The sequence below is a fragment of the Ursus americanus genome, chromosome 5, assembly GCF_024610735.1.
Source record: "Ursus americanus isolate L20-20 chromosome 5, mUrsAme1.1.p, whole genome shotgun sequence".
NCBI classification, from domain to species: Eukaryota; Metazoa; Chordata; class Mammalia; order Carnivora; family Ursidae; genus Ursus; species Ursus americanus.
Genome location: NC_142131.1, coordinates 18416479 through 18435939, shown reverse-complemented (window position 1 = coordinate 18435939; position 19461 = coordinate 18416479). Strand labels below are relative to the sequence as shown.

Here is a 19461-nt window from a genome sequence, read left to right as displayed (position 1 = left end):
GCTTTCTTCCTTGCAGAGTTTCTGGTCTGGGGTGCCAAGCTACCACACTTTTCTGTGCAGTTCCAGAGAAACCTAGGCCATGGGTGTTTGTAGTCAGTCCCAGTTTGCTCTCTTGGCTCTCCCACTGAGCTTTGTCAGCACACAGTACTTGTTTGGCTCTAGGCACTTTAGAGGAACATGCAGGCCAAATTTTGAAAATTGGGTTCCTAGTTGTTCATGCAAAATACGCATGTCCTTTTGTACTCTGCACAGAGCCATAAATAGAATTTTGTACTTACACAGTGGGAACAAAGAACGCAATTGCCAGACTTGATATCTAATCTTTAAAAAATTTAATGAGCATAGTATAGGAGGTTTCCTAAATATTAGGGTATCTTGTCATAAGTAAAAATGAGCCTCTCGCCCTTTATCAAATTGTATGATTTCATTGAACAAAAATTAATTTTTATAAAGTTGAAATAAATTTTAATATATTCTCTCCTGTCCAGCTGTAAGGCATTAATGACAAAGGAATTATTCATCTGTATAAACTGTCTTTTTTTTTTAAGATTTTATTTATTTATTTGACAGAGAGAGAGGGAGAGCGAGCACAAGCAGGAGGAGGGACAGGCAGAGGGAGAGGGAGAAGCGGGTTCCCCACGGATCAGGGAGCCTGAAGTAGGGCTCGATCCCAGGACCCTGGGATCATGGCCTGAGCTGAAAGCAGACCTTTCACTGACTGAGCCACCCAGGTACCCCAAACTGTGTCTTATATTATTATTTCTCTGTGAAGTTATAATAGTAACTCAGACAATTTTAAATTTTTATGAAGGGTCTATTTGGAAAGATACCAGCATAGTGCCCTTTTAAAGGCTTTTTGCTCCTCAAAAAAAGGAATGCTCAGGTTCCCTATTCTTCCTCCCCTCCCCCATTCCCTTTCTTTCCTTTCTCTTCCAGTGTTTTTCCTTTCCCTTCCCTTTCCAAAGATTCCCATCCTAAAGCCATTCTCACAGCTACAATCCACAGAAAGGTGTTAAAGTATGGAATGTGGGAACCCTGTTCATTGTAAGGGAGGCATCTGTGTGAGGGGTGGGGTACAGCCCCGCATAAGGTGTCAGAACCCATGTGTGCAAAGGAAGGGAGGACGGCCCCGGGAGACTGGTTACAATCAAATAGGGCAGTTGATCAAATAGGTAAATACATTAAGAATAATGAGAAATAGATTTCTTTTTTTTTTTTTTTTAAGATTTTATTTATTTGACAGAGATAGAGACAGCCAGCGAGAGAGGGAACACAAGCAGGGGGAGTGGGAGAGGAAGAAGCAGGCTCATAGCGGAGGAGCCTGATGTGGGGCTCGATCCCACAACGCCAGGATCACGCCCTGAGCCGAAGGCAGACGCTTAACCGCTGTGCCACCCAGGCGTCCCGAGAAATTGATTTCTTAACAACAGAGAAGAGATTTACAAAAATAAAAGGAAGAAAATTAGAATGAACCCTGTGGTGCTGGATTGAAATTAGAAGTATTGGTGTGACCTAAGGATGTTCATTACATAGAAATCAATCCAGTGACCTAGATGTAAATGCATGTGTGCTCACATGTGTACCTTCATACATTCTCTAGCTCTACCTACTGAGAGCGCTTCGGGGCAGAAACACCCCAGTAATCGCGAGCATACCTAGCACCCAGTCTTGGTTTCTAAATGCCATTCTCTCCAAAAAGAAGCCAGAACTGGATCAGGGAAAGCACAAGATGAGTTTGAAACATCTTATTGGGCCAGAAATCAAGGAAGTGCTTACAGAATGATGAGGACATAACAAAAGTCACAGGGGCTCTAATAAGTCAAACTTGGGATAATTTGGGGCATTCGCATGAAAATAATGGACAATAACCCATTAAATACATCGAGAATCTCTGACTCCATATTTTAAAAATAGATAAATGAGTAAATCAAACATCTGATAAGGGAAAGGGTATTTATCCAGTTTTAAAGTAATCCCACACAAATAGTAACCACAAAGGAAACCAGACTAACTTCACAGTGGAGAACATCTGCAGTCACTACCTTAATGAAGTCACCTGAATGAGCAGCCTAAGTAGTGGGACAAATTGAATTTGTGCGCTACCTGACCGAATGCTGTAAAAGGAGCCCAGCCTCCCTTCTGTGATTTCTGCCAAACTTTATAATCTGAATCACAGGCAAACATCAGATGAACTCCAATTTAAGGACACTTTACAGGAAAAACTGGCTGGTAATCTTCAAAAGTTGTCAGTCTTGAAAGCCAAGCACACACAGATTCGGTGTTTGGGATTAAAGGAAACTGCAGAAGAACGTCAGCTGGACCTTTCTGCTACAGAGGAGCTAATGGAAACAATGGACCAATCTTGAATGGGATCTGAGGATGGCAGGAATAGATCAGCTTTAATTTCCTGATTTGATGGTCCCATTGTGCTTATGTAGGAGAATATCTTTGTAGAAAATATACATTAATGTATTCAGACAGGAGGGACGCTTGGGTGGCTCAGGCAGTTAAGCACCTGACTCTTGGTTTCCACCCCAGTCATGATCTCAGTGTCGTGAGATCGAGCCCCATATTGGGCTTCAGGCTCAGTGCAGAGTCTGCTTGAGTTTCTGTTTCTCTTCCTCTCCCTTTGCCGCTCCCTCCCTCTCTCAAATAATTTTTTTTTTTTTTTAAGTATTCGGACAGGAAAAACCAAACAAAAAAGAAGTAAAGTATGGGGGCACCTGGCTGGCTCAATCAGAAAAGCGTGCAACTCTTGATCTGGGGGTTCCGAGTTCAAGCCCCATCTTGGGTATAGAGATTACTAAAAAAAGAAATAATAATTTTTTAAAATGTTACTTTAAAAAATATATTAAAAAATATAGTATTCAGAGGGTGATGCAGGATTCAGTTGGCAACTTTTAAGTGGTTCAGTAAGAAAAAAAACCTTTGTTGCCATACTATACTGGCAGCTCTTCTGTAAGTTTGAGAATGTTTCAAAATAAAATTTTTTAATTGCTAAAGTTGGGTTATTTAATTGTTCTGATTTCCAGAATGCACGTAGATGCCAGGCAGTAATTGGTAATGGTGGGCATATATGGACCTTGAGATCTGTTCTAAGTGTTGTGAGTGATGCAGTCCATCCTGATGTCTTTCAACAGCTTGGAATGTGCTTATTTGCGGCTGCTGTGATCTGATTCACTTTCCAAACCTTATATAGCTTGTTATTTCAATGTTAAAAATCCCCTTTTTAAGGTTATTATTCTGTAGTACACATGTCAAAGACCAATGAAAAGGGTAATGAAGTCCTTGGCCCTGAAGAAATCTGTCCTGAAAACTACTGAAATAAATTGCATGAGAAAAAATGGAGAGAGTAAACTTAGCGTTGACAATAGGAAACCCATCACTTCATCTTTGCTCTAACGTTAGCTGTAAAGTTTGGTGTCTTTTCTGTTTAGAAAAAAAGAGATGAGTATATGCTTTTACATGATACATAAACTATATCATTTCTGTTTTAAAATGTCAGGTTAGGGGCACCGGGGTGGCTCAGTTGGTTAAGCGTCTGTGTCTGCCTTCAGCTCTGGTCATGATCCTGGGGTCCTGGCATTGAGCCCCGCATCAGGCTCTCTGCTCAGCAGGGAGCCTGCTTCTCCCTCTCCCTCTCTGCCTGCCACTCTGCCTGCTTGTGCTCCCTCTCTCTTTCTGTCAAGTAAATAAATAAAATCTTTAAAATAAATAAACAAACAAATAAGTAAGTAAATAAATAAATAAAATGTTGGGTTAGACTACACTAATTTCAGGAGCACGCCACTGCCTCCCATTTTCTGGTGGCAAGCTCTTCAAGGGAATTTACCTGGGATTGAAATGTGATTGCATCTATGTAGTTGTTCATGGCACTTCCTAAATAGTCCAGCAGGTGGTAGTCTAGGAGAGGAACAGTTCTCATTCTCCCCCACCCCCACCCCCCCCACCCCCAGCCTACCAGCAAAACAGAAAGAATGTAGACTCAGCAATGTGCCTTCTCTTCTCTGGCCTAAGAATGGGATTTCCAAGGTTGTTCCTTCAAAATGGGTACTTCGGCATACAGAGTATCATAAGAAAAGAGCCAATATGCATCTGTGTGTGTGACTATGCAGTATACCAAAGCTCAAAAAAAAATTTTTTTTTTATTTGTAGAAATTCCACTGGTTTTATATCTCTTTGGCCTGATATCTGTGACATGGCTTTGGGGAGGCCTGCACATGGCTTACAGACACTTCTGGATGTTGGTCCTCTTTGTCATTTTCAACAGTCTACAGGTAAGCTTACAATTTGGTTATTAATGGCACACATGTATCCTAGTGAACACAGGGCATGGAGTTTCAATGTCAAGGAATCAAGTGTCAACACATAGATGAATTCTTAAACACCACATCATGCAGAGTTGTCGAATAAAATGATGGGGGGCTTACTCTTTGGTAAGTGAAATATGGTTGGGCTTCTAACTTGCTGATTATACAGATAGGGAAGATATAAAATGTTTATCCTCTTTTATTTAGAGAAGTCTAACTAGGAAAACATATTTCTCTTTCAGCAGGATTGATGTTTATAAACTTTTCAGACAGTAGCCATAGAGGACCTATGCATGTATTTGGACAGTGGCTGTATCTAGAAGTTAGGCCAATTGAGGAGTGAAGTAGACACCAGTGTTTAATAGTCCAGTCTTAAGTCTGGTGTTTAGTGAAATGAGAGTGTTTTGGCTCACTGAAAAATGATTGACAGCCTCTAAGTCTGGCAATGACCAGCTTAAATTAGTTTTGTGAGCGTGCTTGGATAGCATAACTAGAAATTATATAACTGTAGCAAAAATTAAAGCTGACTTTTTTAGTGCTTTTGTTAAAATGGAAAAAAGTTGCACCCTGAAATTAACAAATGGAACAAATGAACTCATTTTCCTTATTTTCCAAAGTGAAAAGGTCTGTCCTGGACCAAAATAATTTCTTGAATTTACCAAAGATATCTCTAAACAGTCCTTATTTTGACCACCATCTTGCAAGGAACATGTGTAGAAAAACCTATTAGGATGATAGCATACAACTAAAATAAGACTCAAAGCATATTTCGGTTTAATTTTAAGGAGATGATTTATTTAGTGACACCTTATTTTCCAGCAAGGTGCCTAATCAAATCATAATATGGATTTCGGAAGGGCAAAAACACAAAGTAACTTGAAAGTTTGGCATCAGGTTGATACAAGTAGATGCACAGACATCTCTTTATAGCCACAGTGAGGATCAAGTGCCTACTGCTAGCACATTGTGTTAGTGCTACCAGTACCAGGATGAAGGTGACAGCACTGCTTCTCGAGAATGTGATGATTCAAGAGAGTAAACAGTCACTGGTGAGAGTACACTGTGGCAGGTGCCGTGCAAACAAAATGTTGTAAGAGCGGAGTGAAGGACCTGTTTACTCCTGCCTGTGCCGGCATTGGAGATGAGCCCCAGAGGTGAGCCACTCCTGTCAGAGGCCCTGTCCGATCACCTTTGAATCCCTAGGGCCTAGTGGAACTAGCAGCAAGGTCCACACTGACAGCCTGCAGATGTATTTTATTTGGTGGACACACAGCAGTACACAGAACAGTGTTTTAAATTGTTTAATATGTGCTGCAAACTTCTAAAATTGAGAAAATTCACATAAAAACTTGAATATTTGGCTTTTCTTTAATGGCAGGACTTGCTTGGCAGCAATTCTCCAGCCCTAAGTAGATGCTGCCCCCTTTAGATGGGGCATGTGACCTTATTACACGTGGTAGACTTTATTCATTCATTTCACCTGCCTATGAGTTTGTGACACCTTTAATGTTGATTAACTAAGTGAAGAGTGTATGGTTAGCGATGGGTATTTCAGGCAGAAAAACAGCATTGGCCTGGGCAGTGCAAAGAGAAAGTGATCCATCTTGCCGAGATTTAGCAAAGAGCTGGTGTGGGGGTGGGAAGAAGAAAAGCAAAAGCTTTGCAGTTAGGAAGGTAATGCAGGGAGCAGAAGCAGACAAGGGTGGGTTCCCTCCATGCCATGTTACCATGTTTGGGATGGGATGTTAAACTTCAGCTTTTAAGCAGTGGGAAGCCATCAGAGTTGGAGTTTTGGGGGTTTTTTGTTTTGTTTTTTATATTTTGTGAGTTTTTAAGTTTTTAAAATTTTGATTAGGAATGACATGTTCGTACTACTTTTTAGAGGGATAGCTGGAAACAGGAAGGTATTGAAATGTGGAACAGCTCCAGTTAGGTGGGCTACTATCCTATCCCAGCCTATAATGCTCTGACAGCATACCTGAGAGTAAAGAGTAGTGACAGGTTTGAGAATGTAAAGGTAACTATGAATGAAATTTGGCTTGCCGGTAAAATGTAGGAATGTAGAGTATGAAAGAACAACATCATTTAGAAATGGGCGCCTGGGTGGCTCAGTCGGTTTTGGCCCGGGTCAGGATCTCAGGGTCGTGGGATCGGGCTCTGTGGGAGCTCAGAGTCTGCTTGAGATTCTTTTCCCCTTGACACTCCCTCCCTCTCTATTCCACCCCTGCTCACGCACTCTCTCTCTACCCCCTCTTTCTCTCAAATAAGTAAATAAATAAATAAATAAAATCAGAAGGAAAGAAAAGAAACAAACAAACCAGCTCCTGGCTCAGGCAAATGACTGGGCAGCAACACCTTTAGTCAACATGATCACATCCAGCACAGGGTTCTAGGAAATATGTAGTAAGGTTGGTATGTTGGTAAGATGTGGGAGATATTAGTAAAGCTACCAATATTTTAGGGGTGCCTGGGTGGCTCAGTTGGTTAAGCATCTGCCTTCAGCTTGGGTCATGATCCCAGAATCCTGGAATCAGAGTCCCTTATCAGGCTCCCTGCTCAGCGGGGAGCCTGCTTCCCCCTCTCCCTCTGCCTGCCACTACCCCTGCTTGTGCTTTCCCTCTCTGTCAAATAAATAAAATCTTAAAAAAAAAAGAAAAGATATTTTTTTTAAAAAAGGCTACCGATATTTTAGTAGGTAGGTACTGGCAGAGGGCTAGTGAAAGAGATTATTAATGAAAGGGTACCAGGTTAGGACAGTTTAGAGTTGCTGGTAGAAAAGAAAGCTTCAAACGGAAACAACTGCTAACTGTGTCAAGTGTAGCAAAGATAAATAGGATGAGAACTGAGGGCGGTGTGGTCTAGTGCAGTGCTCCCCGTCTGTGGTTTGCATCAGAATCACGTGGACGGCTGGCTGAAACATAGACTTTCTGACACAGTGGATCTGGGCAGACCCGAGAGTTTGCTTTTCTAACAGGTTCCCAGAGGATGCTGATTCAGCCAGTCTCGGGACAACAGTTTGAGAACTGCTGGTCTAGTAGTAGAGGGTGATCCTGACTCCACCAACCGATCTTATCTGGTTGACTTCAGCTGAGTAATGGATACAAATTCTTTTCTACTTTCTACTTTCTTCATCTGCGGAATGGGAATAAATACTATTTAAGATTATGGTGTGATTTAATTAAGTGGCATAACAAATATAAAGCAATTGTACAGTACTTTACACATAAGGAATACTTTTATTCATGAAGTTTAATGGAGAATAGAGAGAAAGGAATATCTTAGGAAGGACTTTTGACTGGTTGGTTCAAAGGAGATTTTTGTTTTGTTTTCTTTACTTGTGAAAAGAATCAACAAAGAAGGAGAAATTGACAAGTGGAGGAGAGACTTTTCTGTGGCCAGATCACAGACAGGGCAGGAAAAACAGAAGTGATAGAGGGTGGAGGAGAGATGTTTCGCTCTCTGAGGCTAGGGAAGAAGGGAAGAAAAAGTAAACATGGAAAAACCATTTTAAAGCTAGAAGTGTGGAAAGTTGGAATTTGTATCTAATGCCCTCTCTTTTCTCTAAAAGTCAGGAAGCAAGGACATTTGCTGAGAAAAATGGGTTGAAAGCTTGAGCTAAAAATAGTAAAAAGTATGGAGCAGTTTCTAGGCAGAAAGTAAGTAGCAAACTTGGTGGGTTGGAAGATGGTCAAGAAACGGACTGCTTAGAGAGGAATCACGTGGGATTCAGTGGAGGTCAGACACCTGAAATCAGTGACTGAACCACTCAGCAGCAATTAAAGATACGTAAACCTTAAGGTTAAAATGGTAGCCACTGTAACCTATCCAACCACGTACACAGAAAAAGTCTGTTAGCTCTTATGGAGGTTTATTAGTAAAAGAGAATTGTTGCAGGACGCCTGGGTGGCTCAGTCAGTTAAGTGTCTCCCTTCTGTGCAGGTCATGATCCCAGGGTTCTGGAATCAAGTTCTGCGTTGGGCTCTCCTTCTCCCTCTGCCTGCTGCTCCCCCTGCTTGTGCTCTCTCTCTCTGACAAATAAAATCTTAAAAAAAAAAAAAAGGGCATTAAATGGTATTTCGTGGGGAGATATAAAAGAAATTATGGTCTATTTCTTAGAGGAACTTAAAGCTAAGTATAAAAACTAAAAACAGGTCAAACCCACATGTAATGAGCTTCATTCCATCTCTGTGGCACTATTGAAGCAATGAGTTTCTGTATCACTCTGGCTCATTAGTACATTCCTGGTATCAGTGCTCAATGAATCATTCCTAAAAGGAAAAAAACACCTAAAAATCTGATTTCACTAGCATTTGGTTTATAAACCGCCTCGTGTCTTCACCTTAGTTTCAGGTGTCCAACATTGTGATTCAGCATCTCTATACGTTATGCTATGCTCACAAATGTAGCTACTGTCACTATACAACATGACTAAAGTATCATTGACTGTGTTCTCTATGCTGCGCCTTTCATTGCTGTGACTTACTCATTCTGTAACTGGAAGCCTGTATCTCCCACTCCCTTTAACCCATTTTGCCCATCCTCCCACTGCCCTCCCCTCTGGCAGCCATCAGTTTGTTCTCTATATTCATAGGTCTGATTCTCCTTTTTGTTTGTTTATTCGTTTGTTTCTTTAGATTCCACATTTAAGTCGAATCATATGGCATTTATCTTTCATAGTCTGCCTTATTTCACTTTGCATAGTACTGTCTAGGTCTATCCATGTTGTCACAGATGGCATAATTTCATCCTTTTTTAAGGCAGCATAGTATCTCATTGTTTTATCCATTTGTCCATCAATGGGCACGTAGGTCTTCCATGCCATGACTATTGTATGTAATGCTGCAATAAACATAGGGGTGCATTTAGCTTTCAAATTAGTGTTTTTGTTTTCTTTGGGTAAATACCCGAAGTGGATTTGTTGGGTCATATGTTATTTCTATTTTTAATTTTTTGAGGAACCTCCTTAGTGTTTTCCACAGTGTTTGTACCAATTTACATTCCCACCAACAGCATATGACGGTTCCTTTTTCTACACATCTTCTCCAACAGTTGTTATTTCTTTCCTTTTTGATTGCAGCCATTCTGACAGGTATAAGGTGATATTTTATTGCGGTTTTGATTTGCATTTTCCTGATGAGTAGTGATGTTACATATCTTCTCATGTGTCTATTGGTCATCTGTATGTCTTCTTTGAAGAAATATCTAGTCAAGTCCTCTGCCCATTTTTTTGTATTAAGTTCAATAAGCCAACATACAGTACATCATTAGTTTTTGATGTAGTGTTCAGTGATTCATTTGTTGTGTATAACACCCCATGCTCATCGCATCACGTGCCCTCCTTAATACCCATCACCCGGTTACCCCATCCCTCCACCCCTTATTCAGTATATCATTTGCAAATATCTTCTCCCATTCAGTAGATTGTTTTTTTTTTTAATTTTGTTGATAGTTTCTTTCACTATGCAAAAGCTTTATGTGTGTGTGTGTGTGTGTGTGTGTGTGTGTGTGTGTAGTCCTAGTAGTTTATTTTTACTTCAAAAAAGGGTATCCTAATCACTTGAAATATTATCAGGAATTTCTTATCACTCTCTGAAGATTCAAAGTGGAGCTTCTAATATATTTGAGCATTTTAAAAAATGTATATGTAGTACTTTATAACACTTGATGGATACAAATGCAAAGTGAGGTTAGAAAAATTATCATTCTAAATATGTCTGCTATTATTTTTATTGCTTAATACTCTTATTGACCATGGTGGCCACCACCAGTGCAAGACTCACCTCCTACCAACTGTCTGGCTCTAGCACTGAAGGAGCTTATTCCCCAATAAGAAAATCCTATGTAGGACTTTAATTACCCTCACCTCGGATCACAGACAATGCAGAAACCAGTCACATGGTGACAGGTACTCTGGCCAGGCCTGGGTCATGAGCAGACTCCATTGGTAGAAGGAGTTGAATTGGTCCAATTGATCTTACAAAAACCACATAGAGTGGAATTCCCAGCAGAGGAAAGGATGCTTTTATCAATAAAAGAGGTGCAGTAGTGGTATGTAGGCAAATGTAATCGATGTCTGTTGTATATATTTTCTAAATTTTCTTGTTCTTTCACGTAAGTTTGGGCAAGGCCAAAGACAGCTCTTGTCAAACCACTGGGATACTTCATCTGTATAGCCTCAGTTTATTATGCATATCCTTGGTTTCTATTATCTAACCAATGTCTCTGTATACTCCACAAGAAATTCATAAGGGATCACGTTTAGTATGTTTAATATTTTTCTAATTCCCTGATCCATTAATCCAAGAACCTTATTTTTTTTTAAGTGAATTGAGTTTGTTATTTCTAAGATTTGTGCAAATGTTTATACATCACAGCTTTCTTCGACTGTTTAGTCCAAGGTATATCCAAAGTGTGTAACGATAATGGGAGTAATCACCAGGCTTGATACTCAGCTGGTAGGCACTGCTCCAACTCTATCACTTGTTAAAGTGTTGAAATAGCTAGTGTTTTAACTCTGTGCATGTGTCCGGCTTCTAGCCACTTAAGCTAGGAGCATCCCCAGACTTCCAGCAGCTGAAAAACTAATGCTTGGCCAGACAGGCAGCCTCCAGGAACCTAACTCCAGCTCTAGACCTGCAGCCATTTTGATTGGTCAGTGTCTGTGCCACACTCATTAAACATTTTGCATATCAAGCCTAGCCTAATTACATTCTAAAGTATTTTCTATTTTTAACCTGAACAAGTCAGATTCAGACTTAAATACAGCATTTATTGCAGATTTTCTTCTAGGGCTTTCTCACTAACAATTTTTTCACATGTGTAGGGAATCCCATGTAGGATAATAAGGGTAGCCAGCAATATCAGGCATGAGCTTCTTAAAGATGCTGGAAAACAAGTTTTTGGAGAAGATTCATATACATAGAAGAGCCTTTCCAAAAACTGAAATGCATTCTTGGAATGCATAAGCTGGCAAGGGAGCAGAACTTTACATAGTATTGGGATATGACACTTCTCAGTATGTGAGTTATGAGACCACATTGTTCGGAGTCCTGTTTGACTGTCTCTCTGTAACTGGCTTTTACATGTTCGTTTATACAAGCATCTGGTCTCGAGATGTTCCCGAGATGTTCCCTGGCAGTTTTTGAACCACTCGCTATTTCAGAGAAGGGAGTCACAACATGGAATCTGTAGCTAAAAATATATAGCTGTGTTCAAATTTAAGATCAGCTGGTTAAAATCATTTTTATTCCTAGCCCCATGTCTTCAAACAGCCAAGTGGCTGGGAAATAAGTAACTCAAAGGTGGAAACAGTTTCTTCTACATTTTTATTGCTTTTTGGTGACCACTAGAGTGCTTTGAACACAAAACACATCTTTTAATACAGAAAAATAGTATTTCTTTTCTTTCCCCTTTCTTTCCCTCCCTCTTTCCTTCTTTCTTCCTTCTTTTCTTTCTTCCTTCCTTGCTTTCCATGTATCTCATTTTATATGTTGAATTTTAGTTTTAAAATTAAAGCCTTTTTTAAAAAAGATTTGATTTATTTATCTGAGAGAGAGAGTACGAGTGGAGGGAGGGGCAGAGAGAGAGCAAGAGGGACATGCAGATTCCATGCTGAGCGTAGAACCCAATGCAGAGCTCCATGTGGGCTCGATCCCAAGACCCTAAGACCATGCCCTGAGCCCAAGTCAGACGCTTAATGGACTGAGCCACCCAGGCGCCCCAAAACTAAAGCTTTCTTTAATGCAGAAATTTTCCCAAATGAAAATAGTCCTTGAGTTATCATAAGAAATGGAATATGTTTCTTTGCTCACAAAACATACAAAGTTCATTGCAACTGGAATAGAAAATTAATGATCCTTTAATTTTCTTCTGTGAGAATTCCTATTTAGCATCCAGAGGGGTTCAGTGCAGGTGTCTGCTTAGATACAGTACATATTTAGTCTTGGCTGCTTCCTTTTGAGGATAAACAGCTCTTGGGAAATACACATTGTTAAATAATCAGTTACAGAGGACTAATTGTTTCAAGGCACTCCCTTTGCAATTGCTTCCCAACAGCCAACAGTAATAAGAAATGTCACTTTGTTTCCATTGGAGTTCCACATGAACTATTCATGAAGAGTGGAAAAGCAATCTTCCCAGAAAACCCTGGAATAAACATGTTGAAGCCAGGGGAGGTTGGGACTCTCATTGATTTGTCCCAGAGCCATGTCAAGTTCAGTGAGAAAAAAAAAAAATGGCTACACTCATTTTGTAGCGTGCGATGCAGACACTAATGAATGTCTGGTGTGCTCTTCAAAACATCCCAGAACATTTCTATAACTTTACAAATAAATATACAGAAGCTAAGACAAGGAGGTGTATTTAAATTGTCTTGATTAGGTCATGCCACTGTCTAATGTTCAGTAACATCTGGGCTTGTGAAACAGCTTCGTGTTTTCCTGTAGTAAACTTCTTGACTCTATTTGACAATGAGTGACAGTGTCTAACATTGCCTCCTCATTACCCTGTTGATTGGCCAGGCAGTTTGGACACACTGCAGGATTTTTACTTTTGTTTGTACTAGATTCTGTAAATACAAGTGTCAGGGTCTGATCCGCCAGTGGATGTCTCCCATGAATACAGCTTTGGTAAGGCAGGGATTGGATAGCCTAACTTTTGACACCTGGCTTTATCCTTGCAAAGCAACAGGTGCCTCCATTTCTCCTGCCCTAATGCTTCCATTTCAGAGTTTCTCTGTGCCCTCCATGACCACATTTTTTGCATTTCAAACATGTAGCATGCCTTCCTGGACTCTGGACCCCCTTACCTTACCAGTGAAAAGATCAAGCACACTGTGGTCCTTGAAATAGCAGTTGTACAAGAATTAGAGTAAACAAACCATATACCTCCTTTGGTTAAAACACTTTTGGGAGAACAAAGCAAACAGTTAACATTTGGACCCATTTTTCACCTTGTCTTTCGGATTCTTCTTCTTTTTTTTTTTTTTTTAAGATTTTATTTATTTATTTGACACAGAGGGAGCACCAGCAGGAGGAGCGACAGGCAGAGAGAGAGGGAGAAGCAGCCTCCCCACAGAGCAGGAGCCCAATGCGAGCTCCATCCCAGACCCTGAGATCATGACCTGAGCCAAAGGCAAACGCTTAACTGGCTGAGCCAGCCAGACGCCCCGGATTCTTTGGCTTAGTGTTAATTCCAGGGTCTAAAATTTTAGTCTTATCTCTTATATTACTCAAATATTGGGGTGGGAACAATACTTTTTTTTGTAAATACATTTTGTATGTATATTTTATGGTAAAATTCAATGTTGAGCTTCCAGAGGCGGTGGAATAAGCATGCAGTTAAATGTCACAAAACCTCTATTCTGCCAAATGACTTGATACTTCTGAGTTTTAGTTACCTACTTTCCAAAGGAAAGCAAAATCCAAAAATGCCCTATTGTCCTAAGGATTATGTAAAAGTGAATGTATAAAGATGTAATTTGTGGGGGACCCAGGTGGCTCAGTCAGTTAAGTGTATAACTCTTGACTTCAGCTCAGGTCAAGATCTCTCAGGGTCCTGAGATCCAGGCCCTGAGATGCAGCCCTGCGTGAAGCCTGCTTGAGATTCTCTTTCTCTCGCTCTCTCTCTTCCTCTGACCCTCCCTGCTTGTGCTCTCGCTCTCTCTCAAAAAGAAAAAAAAATGTATATAAAATTTGTAAACTACATAATGTTTTATAAATACAAAATACTATAAAAGAATAAATGGACGAAAAGAAATGGTTATCCTGTCTTTATATAGACAAATGAGAGGCCGAAGAGAGGAGATTTGTAAGTTTAGCCTTTACATCCTCTCTCTCTTTTTTTTTAAGATTTTATTTATTTATTTGACAGAGAGAGGGGCAGTGAGAGAGGGAACACAAGCAGGGGGAGTGGGAGAGGAAGAAGCAGGCTCATAGCGGATCAGGGAGCCCGATGAGGGGATTCCAGAACACCGGGATCACGCCCTGAGCCAAAGGCAGACGCTTAACCGCTGTGCCACCCAGGCGCCCCTTTACATCCTCTCTTAAGCCACTGATTGTCCCCGTGAATGGTCTCATCCACTCGCTGCTAGTATTGCCTTCATGCGGGTGCCATGGCTCCCCCCCGTGTCTACCGTCACAACGTGTATGTTACAGCGTGGATCTGCTGTTGTCACTCATCTGCTTTTACGTGTGTAGCAAATGCCTTCAGGTTCAAGCAGGTAACTTTGTGGGTGATGTAGGCTTACTGTGAGACACTAAGGGTTTGGTGGGGACGGTAAAACCGGAGAGTGCAGACCCTCCTAAAAGCATGCAAATGAAAAAAAGCAAATGTGTGAGCCAAACAAAAGCTTTTCCAGGGGAAATTCCCCCAGGTACAGTAGGACCTGGCTTTCAGGCTTTGTGATAGTCAGTCTGTTTATGGTTTGCCCCCTCTCTTGAGGCAAAAGCAGAAGTTTGTTTGGGGGACCCAAGTGACTCAACTGAAAATCTCCCAAGTTAACTGGAACTCCTCGTCTGTGTCTGAGTCTTTGCACTGTTTCTTTATCCTCCGCCCCTGTGACACTCCTGCATTCTCTGCTCAGCTTTTCAGACTCCAGGACAGTGTATTCCAGTAGCTTTGTATCCTTTCATCCCACACTTAGGCAGCTTTGGAAGTGGCAGATGCCTTTATAGTTCTCTTTTGCTTCGGAGTCTTGGCCCTTCAAGTCCTGGTTGCCTTAGTAGATTTGAGCCATATTTTTTTGTGTGTCCCTATCCTGATTGCTACAACTCCCGGGCTGCAACTTTCTGCTCTGCCTCGAAGCATCTCCCTTTGAATTGGAAAATCCCCTAAAGGGGGGAGAAAAAAGGTAGTAAATATAGGGCTCCCTGCTGGATGGATTTTGCTTCTATACAGGTTCTTGGTCCCTCAAGTACTGCTGTTTGGATGGCTTTCATCTGCTATTTTCTTACTGCTTGTGTTTTCTTATTGACTATGTGTGTCTCCTGCCTGTAGAATTGCACTCAGTGAGGGTTAATCTGATATAAATTCCATCAGAGCCAGGAGCAAAAGTCTCAGTAAATTTATTTCAACAAATATCTAATAAATGTTTAACACAATCTGAATGCATGTTGATAAATGAAGCTATTTAGAGCTTCCACAAGTCATCAGGTGTGGAGTGGATAACCTCTGAAGACATGCGTGCCGTTCCGGGGCTCCTGAGAACACTGATGAGTAAGGCTGCACCTGCAACTTTTTTTTTTAAGTTTGCTCTTTTTTTTTTTTTTTTTTTTTTTTTTTAAGTAATCTCTGTATCCAATGTGGAGCTAGTTTTCAGGACGCTGAGCTCAAGAGTTGCATGCTCTTCCAACTGAGCCCTGTGCCTGGAACTTCTTAAGTCAACTGCAAAAGTGCACCTTATGTATATCACACACACACACACACACACACACACACACCCCAAGTAAGATCTTCATACCTATTTCACAAAACTGAAATAAACTAATGAGGAAAACAGATAATCCACACCAAAGAGCAAGTAAAGGTTGCATGTTCCAAAAGGTTACTGCTCTAGGAAATAGGTCTACCTTCTCAAAATGTGGATTTAAGAAAGGCCAACTAGAATCCTAATGAAAAAGTTTTAAATAGCGTGAATTCAAATATAAACTGACATTTTAAAAAAGATCTTTTTAGAGAGATGGATCCAGGAAGTTCTCTCTTTATCCTTCAGAATAAATCAATTCTGTGTCACTGTTTTCCTCTGCACATGTTTTAAATAGCATTCTCTTCAGCTTGAGAAATTACATGAAATAGTTTAAAATACTTTGGAATATGAATTTTTAGTTTTGTGATTTTAGGCAAGTTCTTTAATTTCTCTGAAATGGGGATACTACAACTTACTTTATAAGGCATCTGTGGAAACCAACCAAAAATATTTTAAGTTTCTGGCACGTAATAGGTGTTTAATGACGTTAGCTGTTTTTATCCTGTCCCTAATGTGACACCATAATTGTATATGCATTTAGTTGAAGATTATTTTCCCACAAACAGAAACCCCGAGCTCTAGGTCTTCATAGCCTTATTGTTTGAGCCAGTATCGTAACACTGGAAATCTTGTCTTCATTCATTGAAGAGCATTCATGTATCTAAAATGTATTCATGTGTGTATATATTAAACCACACATCGCCATGCCTCTATGCTCAATAAATATTATAATAAAAATCACAATAATAACAACTGGTATTTATTAAGTGCTTCTTATATGGAATTGTACTTATATCATTGAATTTTTACAACAATCCTGCAAAGTAGGACTATTATTCTTGCCATTTTACATATTGAGAAATGGAGGCTTAGAGAAATTAAGTGATTTAGGCGAGATCACAGACCCAGTAACTCATGAGCTGGGATTCTGTATATTATGATCAGTTCCCCTACTGGGATTTGCAATGCTGGAAGACCGTAGAACCTCTTATTTTTTACTTATTCCAGAGTACCTTAGCTGAAGGCTGTCTTATAGTACCTATTCAGTGAATGCTTATTGAATTAAAAATTTTGCTAAATTAAAATGCGTCAAAAACCAAAATAAATTAAAATGCATAAATAAGTGTAATTAACATGAATTCTTATTTGGTTATCTTTCACTTATAAAAATTAAGGCATTTCAGTAAATGTTCATCTACTTTAGCATTGAGGGCCATTATAAAGTTGCACTCTCCCAGAAAACAGTCCCTCTTTGGCTTAGTTGAAGATGTTTATTGAGGGAGTGGAGGGCGGCAGCATCACCCAGCAGGCTCCAGATGAGACCAAGGATTCCACAGTGAATATTCTCCCCACAGGTTCTTATAGCCTTCATTTCCTCAGTGCTCTAATTAGGCCAGTTTTAATAGAAGTGACTTTGAGCATCAAGTCAAGTTGGCAAGTTAAGTTCCTGTTACTTACTGAGGACATTTGTAAGCACTGAGACAACAGAAATGGAAACAACAACAAAACTTGACTCCTACCCCCAAAGGCAGGAAAAGCTCTAACAAAAGGTGGAGTTGGTGTTGTGTCTGTGGCTCCCTTCTATCCATCTCCTTGCCTTCTCTTCCTGTCGCTCACTGTCGCCACCACTCCATAAAGCCCAGGCTTTGAACTGCTGCTGCAGCTGACCTGCCTTCCGGCTTGATCAGTTGCCTAGCCTGCCTTTCTGAATATTGTATAGACTCTTTGGACAGAAGAAAACTTATGTAGGAGACACACTTAGAGACCAAGACAGGGCTGGAAGAAATTAAGCCCTGGATGGCATGGGCCATGCTGTAAGCGTCTAGGAGGATGCCCGTTCCAGGAGACCCAGAAGCCATAAGCATTGAGCTGAACAGGCCAGTCAGAGGGAGTTACCCAAACCTCTGGTAATACTCTCACCCATGAACTGCACTCTTCTCTGAAGTCTGTAACACACACTGCCTTTCAGGGAATATCAACTGAGTGTAAACATGGCAATAAACGCACAGTACACTTGACATTTTTCTAGGAAAACACTCGAAGTCTCTAGCTTTATTTTTCTCCACTTAACCGATTGTTCCTGTGTGAAAACAAAAACATAGCAAACTTAGCACTAACTGGGGCTAGATAGGCCATCTGAAATGATGGAATTGCAAAAAAAGAGAACAGGAACTTTGGATTCATTGGCTACGTGCAGTCCCGGAATTGTCCCAAATATGCCGGCGTCTCCTCAAATGAAGTAAAGACATCGGTGCTTGAGAAATCATTGTCTCCCTTTTGCTTCTCTGCTTTCTGTCCTTTTCAAGTGTATATGCAGCCTCTTGTTGGATGATGTGATTACAGCATTTCGTACTGAAGAGTTCTTATTTTATCATTGAATATCCACCTCCATCTTCAGCACTAGCAAGAGTTAGAGAATCTTCAGTGGAATAGTGCAGAAAAAAAGCTTGCTAGAACCGTATAAAATCTGATTACTCCAGCTGTGTTAGTGACCTGGTCATTAGCTAAAAGGAAGTTTTTCAAAGGAATTTTTTTCTTTTTTAAATGAAGACTCATAAGCAGATTAAAATTAAATATACCTATGATTTTTCATCAAAAAGTCCTCAAATACTTTTCCTCTTCAAAGCCTGGGAGAATAACAGTTCAAGGGGTAACCAGAGCTATTACAAAGAGTTGGAGGGACTGTAGTCTTACTAAATAAATTTTATAAGAGTTGTAAATGTTACAGAATTACAGATGATGTGTTCTTAAGTTATCTACTTTCATGAAGAATCGCTGTAAAAATAAAAGGGAGGTTGTACAGGGATATCTCCCTTTTCAGCACTCATCCCAAGTATGAAAATTTAGTCCAGCATTTCTGAGCCCAGGAGGAATCTGCTCCTTTGTTAGTCTATTGTAACAGTTACTACATTAGTAATAAGTTAATTCATAATAAACTATGTAATCTTAACAATAATACACTTACATTTCTCAGCATCTTTTAGAAATGTTTATGCTTGAAACAAATTTAAGTAGTCATTTAAGTTTTTCAGTATCGTACTGTGTTCCTGTGAGATACTTTTGAGAATTATGTTTTATTTCCAAATACATACTGAGCTAAGATAAAGTGCTTGGATGTCTGTCGTAAGTGCCAATACGATTTTGTGTGTATGCAGTCTTCCGTAATATGCTACAAGTCAATGAACATTGACAAGTTCCTGTGAACTACAATAGTTGACTGTGGATTCTCTACTAGAACCCCTTCTCCATTCTCTTCTTTACCCATGAGCTCCACTTCAAAAATACATTATCAAATGAATAAATAATGAGAAAAATTTTAGAAGAGCATAATGTAGGTGTGATCTGTAAGTACAGAGATATCTTGAAGAATGGGTGCCTCCTTGCTGCAAATTTTCTGGACTTGCTATATTTATCACCAAATTTTTATGTGTTTTACAAGATGTGCTTATAAAATCCTCATTTTATCTTTTTTTCCAGTGCTTCAATATGTTGTTATTTATATATAAATGATAAAAGCCACAGTGTTTTGCAACTGGTAGGTTTCTCTTAGTACACTATAATTTAGTACTTTATTTTTTGGACAGAGTCCACACTGTTTTTTTTTTTTTTTTAATGCCTCTAAACCATGTAAATCAAATGTTTTATTAGGAAAAGTAGAGTCAGAGAAACAGAAAGGTCATCTCTACC

At 40.0% G+C, this 19461-nt stretch overlaps 1 protein-coding gene across 3 annotated transcripts in view; it reads left to right on the top strand.

Moving 5' to 3' along the window:
- The window catches only part of ADGRV1 (adhesion G protein-coupled receptor V1), a 507877-nt gene that overhangs the window by 442438 nt on the left and 45978 nt on the right, over nucleotides 1-19461 (top strand). For all 3 annotated transcript variants that reach the window (XM_045796286.2, XM_045796287.2, XM_045796288.2), the window contains exon 87: nucleotides 4156-4277. In XM_045796286.2, coding sequence (XP_045652242.2) covers nucleotides 4156-4277 — 122 coding nt within the window. The remainder of the gene's footprint in view (nucleotides 1-4155; nucleotides 4278-19461) is intronic.